This window comes from Mytilus edulis, chromosome 1 (assembly GCF_963676685.1).
Source record: "Mytilus edulis chromosome 1, xbMytEdul2.2, whole genome shotgun sequence".
NCBI lineage: Eukaryota > Metazoa > Mollusca > Bivalvia > Mytilida > Mytilidae > Mytilus > Mytilus edulis.
The window spans coordinates 80,580,947-80,593,022 of record NC_092344.1 but is presented as its reverse complement, the minus strand read 5'-3'; the positions used below and the strand labels follow the sequence as shown (position 1 = coordinate 80,593,022).

Below are 12,076 nucleotides of genomic sequence, written 5' to 3'. Positions count from 1 at the left end.
ACGACAATAGTCCGTCGGAAGGTGACGATAAATGACTGACCTGTGTTATGAGAGAGCCATATCTCCTACACATAAAAGACACCCTTGAAGATTTCGGAAAAGAGCAAACTAATGCCTCTACAAGGCAGCAATCGCACCTGCAAAGTGGGAAAGGAATTTATATAAAAACTTGTTTCCCAATCCATTATAAATAAATATGTAAAAACTAAGATTACCTCGTTATAACTGTTAAGAAAACGATGACTTTTATGACTTTCGAACAACGATATACTACTGTTGCTTTATTTTGCAGCTACAAATTGCATTCACTTCTCCACATACCTCACACCTATATATTAATCGAACATTACAAACATTCTGATACTAATAATCTTTCTAGTTCTTAATGGCAAGATATTCCGATTTAAAGAGAGAAATGTCGGAAATGCAGGCTGTACCTAAACACAGAACATTACAACATATAAATTTGTTCCGTGGTGTATTATATCATGTCATCTTTGCAACAATACAAGATAAACTGAAGGTCGTTTTAAGTTTCTTCCGTAAACAAAACAAGATCCAAGTAAAACATTGTATTCATTTATAAATAAAGAAAAAAATCAACTTGAAGTTCAACATTTACATAACTTTGACAACCAAGTTTATCTATATATTTAAATTAAATTTTTTCATATGTTTAATCACATGAACAAAATATAACATGTGTATCATTAAAGTTGCAGAACATGCTGCATACATCACATGTTAAATGCCCTTTTAAGGGTTGGCGTTTTTCTGGGTGGTGTTCAGGGATACATTAATTTTACATACAATTTATATCTATTTAAAATTAATCTTTTAGCCTTCAGCTGGACTGTCAAATACAGTGGTTACAGTTCAAGACGGAATGTTCAAATGTAGTTTTCGAAAGAACAAGCGACTATCAAGACGTAAAAGACAAACCACCAATTCCTTGTTTGTGGACTTAGATAGCGACTATAACTTAATGTTTGGCACGGGACCGGCTTATCCAGGTATGCATGAAATTAAATACTTGTCTGAAGCATTGATTAATTGTTAAAGTCCTCTATTGTGACTATAAACTAGCCGATGAAGTTACTCAAAGAAAAATTCAAAAAGAACAAATTGAAAGTATTCAAAACGACTAAAAAACGACTGAAAATACATGTAAGTACAAAACAACACTTAAAAAAGTTTGGGGAATTTAAGAATAAAATCAAGTGTTTTTAAAGAGTTATCTTATCCTACATCAATCAGGCACTGTGTTTATCTGTGTCGTTTTGTATTTTCTGACGAAATTTGAATATGCTAATTGTTCGAGGAAATGTTTGAGACATTTCTCATGTAAAATTCTACTGTTAATTAATATAGAACATGTTTTTTTTCAGGAAACAGGATAGGCATGCATTCAATAAATCCAGTTGTTACTCCAGGGAAAGTAGATTTCCAGTCATTTAGCGTTATAGGCGATACAGCTAAATACCCATTAGTAAAGATTCATGGTAATTCAAATCATCTATCAAAAAACACCACACCTCATCAGACTAAGTATTCTTATAAATAATTCACGTGACATTTTGACACATCACTTACTTTTTTTTAATGATTGCTATTCTATCTTAATTTGTTACACTCTGGTGATTAAGAATGATTTAAATGGTTTTATCAAAGTATATTACAATTTCAAAGGCTGAAAACTATTTAATATCATTTTATGAGTTCATAATGTTAATGTAGGGGTTCAAAAAATTGCTGTTTTGCGAGATTTAGACATGACAGAGATAAGTTGATCTTTGTATGAAAAACTCTTATAGCCATTGGTCAGTTTTGTTGCTTACTCTCTAGTAACTGTTTTGTGAAAAGTGTAGCGTAGAATAAATCATCTTTTATTAATTCATTTGAATTAATGCGCAATTAAAGATTATAAAATTTATATATTTAATTTATAAGGATTATTGCTAATTCAAAGCTGAAAACTATTTAACATCGTTTTATGAGTTCACAATGTTAATGTAGGGGTTGGAATAAAACTTGCTATTTTGCAAGATTTATATATGACCTAATTTAGTTGATCTTTTAATGAGGAATATTTAACATTTTGGTCAGTTACATTGCTTAATCTCTTATAGCTTATTTGTAAAAAGAAATATAGCGTATAACAATTAATATTTCATTCAATCATTTGAAATAATGCACAATATTAATTAATAAAGTACATTGCAATGTCAAACTCTGAACACTATTTATTATCATGTTATGTGGTCATAATGTAAATGTAGGGGTTACAAAAATGCTGTTTTGACAGATTTAGACATGACATAACTTAGTGCATCTAAGTATGAAAACTTTTATTTATAGCATTTTGGTCAGCTTGTTGCATAATCTCTTATAACTATATTTGCAAATGTATAGCGCAGAATAATCCATCTATCATGAATTAATTTGAAGTAATGTGCATCTATAAATTATAATATCGACATTTTTTTCCAGCATGTTTGATGATAATTTCTTGGATATTTTGTACTGGAGTAGCCATTATAGCTGCGAGGTATTACAAACCTGTATGGTCTAAATCATCATTGTTTAACCAGAAAATATGGTTTCAGGTGTGTATACTACAGCTTACCTAATAAAATAGTTGTCATTTCTGATAACCATATCAATCATGTTACATATAAAATGTGTATTATGTTCAAACAAGGAAATACCTTGAAAGTTAGTGGAAGTTAACGGTATCTACACATACTACACAGTAATAATATTCCTGTGGAAAATTATACAATCTAAATTACATTAAATTTGAGAATTTCGTAAAACGATGTTCAAAAATTTCAAAGTTGTGTTTTGTTTTTTTAACTCTTTGATAAAAGTTTTGACAGTCCGAGTTAGAATGCGTAAAAGGTATAACAGAAATCCTTAGAAAATTAAAAAATATTATTGAAAGGGATATTTGAATTATACAAATATGTTTGAAATAAAATTTATTTAAAAAAAACTAGTCATTCTTTTTTCTACTTTTTATTTATGTTACCTACTAGACATCTACATTAAGTGTGCTTAAATTTATTAACTTATTTCAAGTTTCTTATAAAAAAATTGTTAATTCTTCCAAACCTGTTTACAGAATCAGTTTAATAAATAAAAAAAAACAACGTTACTTTTGTTTTCAGAAATAAAATCAAAAAATGAGAAGGTGTTCTTTAAAACAATTGTGTACCTTTCATAGATTATTTTTTGGTGTCTTGGTAGTTTGGCATTTTAACTTTTTTTTCGTCCTTTTCAGATTCACAGAACATTAATGGTAACCGCAATGGCACTGACAATTGTGGCATTTATTATCATATTTGTTGAAGTTGGAGGTTATAGTCAGGTACTGTTTAATTGTTTATACAAGTAGTTAAAAAAATGCTCACGAATTCGTAACAATTTTCTGTGAGTTTTCTTAATCTAGATTAAGGCTTTATTGTATTGTATTTAGATGTGTGATATGACTCTTGTGTGTTCTGTCTATCAATACACTCGACACATCTCCGTCTGTCGATACACTCATCACATATAAGGGTGTCATGTTATTCTCAAATCAATGAAGCAACACAAAGATATTGTGATAAATGACCAACACAACGGTTAATAGATAACTATTTATTTTCAGGTTTTGAACCGAAAAATTTGTTTGAATAGCCCTTGGCTTTGCCAAAAATCATTATATAGTCATGCATGTAAAAAAGAAACACATCAAATAAACCAACCATATAACTTAGAAAGCCGGTCGCACGTTTTGTTTAACAATACTTTTCAATGATGCAGGAATTGGATGGCTTTTCAAATTTCAAATATTTGTGACTAATCTGGCTAAGATCCTGTGTGCCAGAGGGTTGAAAAGCATTAATATTTTGAATAATCTGTTCACTTTTTATCAACAGAAAAAGACCGTATCAATAATAATTAATGCCAGCACAGTATTACTTACTATACTACTGATAATAAACGCAAGGACTGTCTTCGGATAATAACAAAAATACCGAACTCCGAGGAAAATATAAAACGGAAAATGTCTCTAATCAAATGGCAAATTCAAACACATCAAACGAATAAATAAGTCATATTTTTGACTTGGGACAGGCATTTTCTTATGGAGAAAATTGCGGAGTAAACCTGATTTTATAGCTAGCTTAACCTCTAACTTGTATGACAGTCACATAAATTCCACAGTAAAAGTAATACTTTACAAAGACAAATTAAAGAACACTATACCACTTAATTAAGATTACAAACAACATCAGTACATAAAATCTATATTTAAAGACAATCATGTATTATTTGTGAAATTCATACATAATATCTATCAACAAGGTCATTGTATTAAAGAGCAGGCTTATTATTTCCTACTTTTTGCACTAGAGTATATCATCCCAAGTTTCATTTTTATCCACCGAATATTTTCATTACCAGATGAATGTTTTTGTGTTATATGTCATCATTGTTTTGTCTTTCAATTTTAAATCTCTGTGTGTTGATTTTTTCGCGATGTAAAACACATGCTCTCTAATATGCACTCATACCACATAGTCTTATTTCTATTTTTATATCTATATGAATGTTTTTGATTTACAAATACTAGTATTCAATTTGATATACCATTGATCTTTTTTAAGGTATCTGCAAGTCCAGGAAAGGAATATCTTCCATCACATCCAGTTTTAGGAATTATTGTGACCATACTATGTGTATTAAATGTAGGTAAAATAGCTTGTCATACGTGGAGACAATGATATTTAGACATACGTTAGTTGAAACCACAACAATGACTATTTTAAGAAAACAGACAGCAGCTAATTTAGTCAATAACAGTTTACAGCACATTTATATTCAAACAGTTAATAATAAAAAAAAAATTGCATAAAACAGCTCGGTAAAAATGTTTGCCCCACCCTCCCGCTTTGAATATACTACAAATTTAAGTGCATACACTCGGAACGAAAGACTAAAATCATTAGTTCGATTATTCACTTTGCATGTAAAGAGTTTTAGCCTGATACCTTTATTGCAGAATATCATTACAACTATTGGTACTCTCGTTATCGTTTCGCCTTGTGACCCAATTCCATAAAGAAAGTAGACATGCAATAGTTTTTATCAACGTAGATAGTTTGGTATTGCTACCAATTTGGTATATATTGTTTATTAATTACACATGTTTTTATTTCAGCCAATAATGTCATTTTTTCGTCCAGGACCAAATGATAAAACACGTCCAATTTTCAACTGGGCTCACTGGGGAGTCGGAATGTTAGCCCAGATTTTAGCTAGTAAGTAACATAGATCGGTTCATGACATGAACATTAAAACAATGAGATATATATATATATATATAACTCGTCTAAACATCAACCCAACAATGTTAGATCTGTAAATTTGCTTTCGCAAATTTTTGGTTCTTCCCTCGCCGGGATTCGAACCCATGCTACTGTGATATCGTGACACCAAATCGCCTGCACTGCAGCCGTCCCGCTAGACCACACGACCACCTGGGCTCTCAAAAAAAGAGCTTTCGGTGGGCATGTGTTACCTTTCCACGTCAGTTTTAATCTAGCGGCGTACTACAGTACATGATATATAAGGCATGAAGATGTTATTGTTACAGATCAGCTATATATATATATATATATATATAAGTACGTCTGAGTCAGTGACAACCCTACAACAGATGTATCCATCGGATCGCCATCAATGATGGTGATACATGGCTGTGTACATAATGTATATACAACTCGTCTAAACATCAACCCAACAATGTTAGATCTGTAAATTTGCTTTCGCAAATTTGCGAAAGCAAATTTACAGATCTAACATTGTTGGGTTGATGTTTAGACGAGTTGTATATATATATATATATATATATATGGTTGGTACTTCATACATTTTTTTTATTTAATTAAGGTAATATCTCGCCAGATAATGTAGATATTCCTAGTTTTCTAAAAATTAAGTGGTATTCCGCTCTCTTGTCAAACATGTAAATATGTCCTTTTTAACGCGTATCAAATATTAGTGTGATTATAATTTATATCTATTTTATATATTTATATCTCTTTTCTAATAGTTTTGAATCATTTTGAAATCTACATTTCATTTTTCTTGATTCAACTTAAAAGAATTAATAATAGAGAACAATAATAGAGGAGGAGAAGGGAATGCAAAGAATCAAACAGTTGTTTATTTGCTCATCTTATTATCAAGTTTTTAAACGATATAAACTTCTATGGATCTTTTTAATACAATTTGACAGAAACTGAATAATTAAGAAATGTAATTGATATTTTTTTTTTTGCAGTTATAACTATAATCTTTGGAGTAGAATTGCAAAAATCTACAGCACCAAAGTATACAGTATGGGTTGTTGTTGGCTTTGTTATATACTATGTCATTATGGAAATTACTCAGAAAGTCGTGGACAAATTAGCAGAAAGAAAAACAGGGGAAGGTAAATAGATAGTTGCTATAAAAATATTATAGATTTATGATAGTTTCTTTAAATTCAATAGACTATTAAAATATAAAAACACCAATTGATAAGTTTATGCGTCCGAAGCGTTTTTCTCTATAGCCTTCACCACGAACGCTTAAAACCGAATATTTGAAAGTCGAGGATATATGAGAACCGAAACAGTTCAAGAGATATATGACAAATAGTTCATAAAAATAGCCAAATCAATCTAAGGACTATCTAACTACAGACCTACTCAGAAAATATATCAACCTTTACTTTCTTGAGGGAATTTAAAGGAAAAATATTTGATAAAGTTACGTTTGGATTTTTATTTCAAAAGGATGAATAAAAAAAAAACAAGATTTGACAACAGGTTTCAATAAGATTTCATAGTCTAATAAAATGAATACTCTTTTTACAGGAGAAATCGATACAGTTGAAATGAAACAAAATGGTTCGCAAAATGGGTCATTTAATCAGCCACCAGCATATAGCGAGAACAACAAAAATAAAAAGGTAACTATTAAAGTAGAAATATTTAACCCAAAAGTGTATAGAATTCAGTATATCTATTTCTACATGTATAGATTGAGGCGACAATAGTTTACTGAAAATGATAACATTATAGGGTAGTCAATGTCGTTAAACACACCCTTGTAGTAGTTAACCGAAGTTCAAATTTCATAAAAAAACGAATAAAAAAAAAAAAAAAAAAACACATACTGAGGAAATAAATGTAGTATGTTTTAAATTAAAAAGAAAACACTTACTCCCTTCAATTTCCCCCCAGGAAACACTATCCCATTGATTATATGTGGGATTTAAGATAAGATATTGATTATGAGTTTAGATTTTTTTTTATTTCATTTTAAAACTTATATGAAAATCAACAATTAGTAATAAATAGAAATATATATGAATATGTGCTGGGGAAAAAGTACAATAATAAAAACGGGTCAACATAAAGTTTAGCCATAGACAAGTGTCTGGACAATAGAAATCAATTAATTATAGAAAGAAAGAACGAAAGAAAGAATACTGTCTTACAATCGTTTGAAAAATTAAATAACTATTGTTTTATTTTGTAGGATACCTTGCTGAAGAAATCATTACTAGCTTTACATGGTATTTGTACATTGGCATTCACATTTACACTGCTTTTACTTGTAACCATATATTAAATGTATTTGGAGAATATAAAACAAATACCCACAGTGCATATCATCAAACCGGATGTGGAAGTACCAGGATTTAGTGCGCTATCAATATTTTCCTCGTAATAATGAAAGAAAGTTCTCATGGACTTGATATGCTGGGGCCTTGGAACACAGACAATACAAAGATTTTCTTCTCAATATGTTATTTATATAAGTATTGTAATGACTTGTGTTATGTAAAATGAAAACTACACTTTATTATGATTTCATACCAAAGTAGAAGTCTTTCGTTTTATTCCCAATACCATGAGAATAACGCTTTATTTACATTTGTTTCAATTGTTTTTTGTTTTTTTTATCTTTTGTCAGATTATTTTTAGAATCTTAACATGAATATTATAAGAATATTTATACAAAATTGATAATAGGTTTCACTACACAAAAAGTCTACAAATTGTACTATTCTTTGAGTTTTCCCCCCAATGCTTGAAAATTCGCAAATCAATCTGCAGTTCTAATTTTGTGTAATTACAGCAGTACGTAATATACCGAAATCATCTCGTTTTGAAACTTTAGATACTGATGAATATCAAGTCAAATTAAGTAAATACCTTTACAAATAAGTGAAGGAAGGAATTGGTATATTGGTTTACAAAATACTGTCTCGTTTCTGGTTTGTTTTTTCTTTTTGTATGTGTTTTATCATGAATATTGTTAATAATGTTAATCGGTATATTTACAAATAAATGTCCCAACAAAACAATAAAAGTGTGCATTAAAACACCTTTGTATGAAAGTTATGCTTTACATGTTATACTTATTATACTTTATTTTGGTTGTATGTATGTCTCTTTCTTTGAAAAAGCTTTACACACAATATGTGAGGATTTTAAAAGGCTCGACAAGAAACATATACCACTCAGTTATTGTTTAATGTCTATCGCTGGATATGTTTCATTAAGGATTCAAACCGGAGCGTCACTATTGAAGCATGAATTACTGATTTTTCTTGAGCAATTGAGTCCACACCAGCTTGTTAGATGGTTTACAGTAACTCAATATTTAGGTTAAAGTTTTATGGCTCGTTGTTTGTTGTTTCCTATTTTACATTTTGCCATGATTTTGTCTATTTTTCTTCGGCTTATAGATTTGATATTTTCTCCCAATTCTTTAAGCTTCAAGGTAAAAAAACAAAACTAAGAGATAACTTAACGCACGAACATGTTTAAAATCCTTTTACTTAAATTGCAACAGTATGTTTCACATGAGATTGAATAAAGGGTTTGGTATGCCATGGAAAGCAAAACAAATAATAAAAATACCTGGTTATCATTAAGATATAAGAAAGCCTGGGATTACATTTTCCATTACTGTTGTCTATATATATTCTTTAAATAATATTTGCTAAAAAAATCAATCGAATATCATATCTTATATCTATGATTATTAAAAACGAAAAGCGTAAATTTGTTACTTGCAAAAAGCTAGTGTGCGACAAATAATCAGAAAAAAAGTTAATATTTAAAAAAAAAAAGGGTTTATACAGTAAGCGATGATTTGAATACATATATTAAATCTGTGATTTGGCTGAGTATTAATACTGTTTCATTTTCTGTAGACTTAACCTATCTTATATATTAGTGTATCGATAAACATATTTGTACAATCTGTATCATTATCGAGAAAGCAGATGAGCAGGAAAGTTGATGTATGTTTCGCATATTATATAAAGGTAATTTTTCCTACCATATTCCTACCACTTCTTTGTTATTAAAGATACTGGTATTTATAAAACAAAAATCATACAAATGACTACTTTCCTAGCAATACTAAGAACTACATCACAATGTAATTTTATACCAGGACTTTAATGATGTTTTTATTAAACATGAAATAGCTAATTTTGTATTATAGTAGTGCCATTATTGAAATCAATCTTAGTTAGAAGTTGTATCATGAATGTATGTGTCCACGGTTCATTTAAGTATGTAAGCATTTTGTGAGTGTGTGTGTGCCTTTGTATGAATCTGCGTATGTATGTAAAGTATGGTATAGCATAGTATACATGTGTGTATGTATGATGTAGAATTTTTTAATCAAAATGTGTAAATAGCATTGAAATGATAAGTTTTAAAAAAAGGCTAACATTATTTTTTGTACAGTGATAGTAATGTTCTTTTGGGTAAAACTTCACTCACAGAAACTCTGTTTAATTTTGATATGGGATTTGATGACAATTAGATGTATATCAATTTCGATAACATTTGCAGGTATTCTTAAATTTACTAAGTACATTAAGATATTTCTAATATAAAGCGTTCTATAGAGTGTAACTAAATGTATTTGCAATAAAAAGCCCAACTTCACTATTAATGATAAAGTCGTGAAGAAATTTAAAGAAAAAATCGTATAACTTTTATCCGGATAAACTGACGCTTAAAAAAATGTTTGACTTGAAAATTATCTTTCAAGGTAAACTGCTGATTTTGATTTTATCTTTTATTTTTTAAAGGATATTGTTCAAATTAAAAATAAGAGTTGATTTACCACAATACGTATACTTCTACAGTCATTCATCATTCATTGATGTACAGAACTTCTTTCGGTCTTTGATATTTTTATACCGAAATATCTTGAGCAAAAAATAAAGATAATATGCGAACTACCTTTTGACAGTTTGTAAATTGTCGATTATATATCAGCTGGGTCAACATGCATTGTAACTGTCATTGCAAACAATAACCAAAAATGTAAATATTGTGCATTGAATGCTCAATCATAAGACAGATTGGGAGATTACATTGACAGATATAATAATGTAAGAAACATATATGTTGTTTATTGTATTGTTATTGTGCAACACTGCACAAAACGTGTTAAAATATATGGTTACTTCATAAATTTGTTCACCATAATTGTTGATCATGAAAGTATATGTTAGAAACAATTGTCTTTTTATTTTATCATTACTGTAGAATTAACAACGAAATGCAGATTAAATACTTATCTCTATTGATCCACAAAACTTGTTATGTTTTTTTTTTATTTCAAACATAAAGGTATGAGATTGGTAAGCAATCACAAACATGTTAAACCCCACGATCTAATGTGTATTTGTCCTAAGTCAGGAGCCATTAAGAAAACTTTCGCAATTTTTACTGAATTTCCATTAGACTTTTCAATAAATATAAGAAGATTTGGTATGAGTGTCAATGAGACAACTGTCCGTCCAAGTCAAAATATATAAAAATTTAATATAAACCATTATATGTCAAGGTACGGTCTTCAACACAGAGCCTTCGATCACATCGAAAAGCAAGCTATAACGGGGTACTATAGAATGTATGTTGGATATTTTGGACTATCATAGGGAAAACATGTTTGTTATCGTCAGCAGGTGGCATGTAGACCCCGAAAATAGTTGATCGAAATGATTCTTGAGCGCAAGGACAGAATTGCAATCCAAACTAGTTGTATTTAATTATAAACCACTGTCCAACAGCTCCCTCAATCCATTCATTTAAAAATATGTTTCAAGTTTGTGATAACGTATCTGAATAAGACATTCTACCAGCATTCGTTTTTGCAAGTAGCTTCAGAGTTCAAACTGATAATCTTGGTGATGTAGATTCCCTCAGATCTGATAAAAACAGTTCCTGATGAGATCGTTAAAAAAATACATTTATTTCAATTTCTCTTTCTGATTTAGTCAATTAAAGACACAGGAACTCATCAACTTCGTACTTTATTTGGCCTTTTTAATTTTATTTTGGATTCGAATGTCGTTGATGAGTCTTTTGTAGACGAAACGTGCGTCTGGCGTAAATACCAAATTTAATCCTTGTGTCTATGATGAGTTGATGAAAATGAATCGGTTCCTTTTGTGGTAATCAATCATTCCCCTTTTTTCTCGACAATGTCATCACCGACTACGATATACTGTACAGTTTAACTTCACAGAAGCATCTTGACGGGTATCATTAATTGAATAGGAGCTGCTCCTCCTTCCAGAGCACAAAAGTTCACACCGTTGTTGGTAGTTTCGTAATGTTCAATCTTTAATTTGCTATGAGGTGTAATGAGGACATGGTTGTCTTTCGTCAAATTAGTTTTAGTCACAATTTTGTCTGTTTTTCTAACATCTTTAGTTTTTGCTGATATATTCTCTTCTTCATCTGTTTATCCAAAAGAGTATTAAATTTCGATCGACTAAATAAAGGCAACAGTAGTATACCGCTGTTCAAAACTCATAAATCCATGGACAAAAAACAAAATCGGGATAACAAAATTTTTAAAATTAAATCTGATAAAAAAAAAAGAATTTACAAAGAAAGACTGCTTCTACTATTTTCATTTTAAACCAAGTTAGTCAACTAGTACGGGGCGCCGAATGGGACTTGAACTTCAATTCTATCATAACAAAATCATT

The 12,076-nt window shown here is 29.9% G+C and overlaps 1 protein-coding gene across 4 annotated transcripts in view; it reads left to right on the top strand.

Moving 5' to 3' along the window:
* The window catches only part of LOC139491375 (putative ferric-chelate reductase 1 homolog), a 42,917-nt gene extending 32,245 nt beyond the window's left edge, over nucleotides 1-10,672 (top strand). For all 4 annotated transcript variants that reach the window (XM_071279050.1, XM_071279042.1, XM_071279028.1 and 1 more), the window contains 9 exons: nucleotides 842-1,013; nucleotides 1,389-1,502; nucleotides 2,491-2,606; nucleotides 3,284-3,370; nucleotides 4,656-4,736; nucleotides 5,210-5,309; nucleotides 6,335-6,484; nucleotides 6,912-7,006; nucleotides 7,579-10,672. In XM_071279050.1, the coding sequence (XP_071135151.1) occupies nucleotides 842-1,013; nucleotides 1,389-1,502; nucleotides 2,491-2,606; nucleotides 3,284-3,370; nucleotides 4,656-4,736; nucleotides 5,210-5,309; nucleotides 6,335-6,484; nucleotides 6,912-7,006; nucleotides 7,579-7,671 (1,008 nt within the window). In that variant the 3' untranslated portion in view covers nucleotides 7,672-10,672. The remainder of the gene's footprint in view (nucleotides 1-841; nucleotides 1,014-1,388; nucleotides 1,503-2,490; nucleotides 2,607-3,283; nucleotides 3,371-4,655; nucleotides 4,737-5,209; nucleotides 5,310-6,334; nucleotides 6,485-6,911; nucleotides 7,007-7,578) is intronic.
* Nucleotides 10,673-12,076: the final 1,404 nt, after the last annotated feature.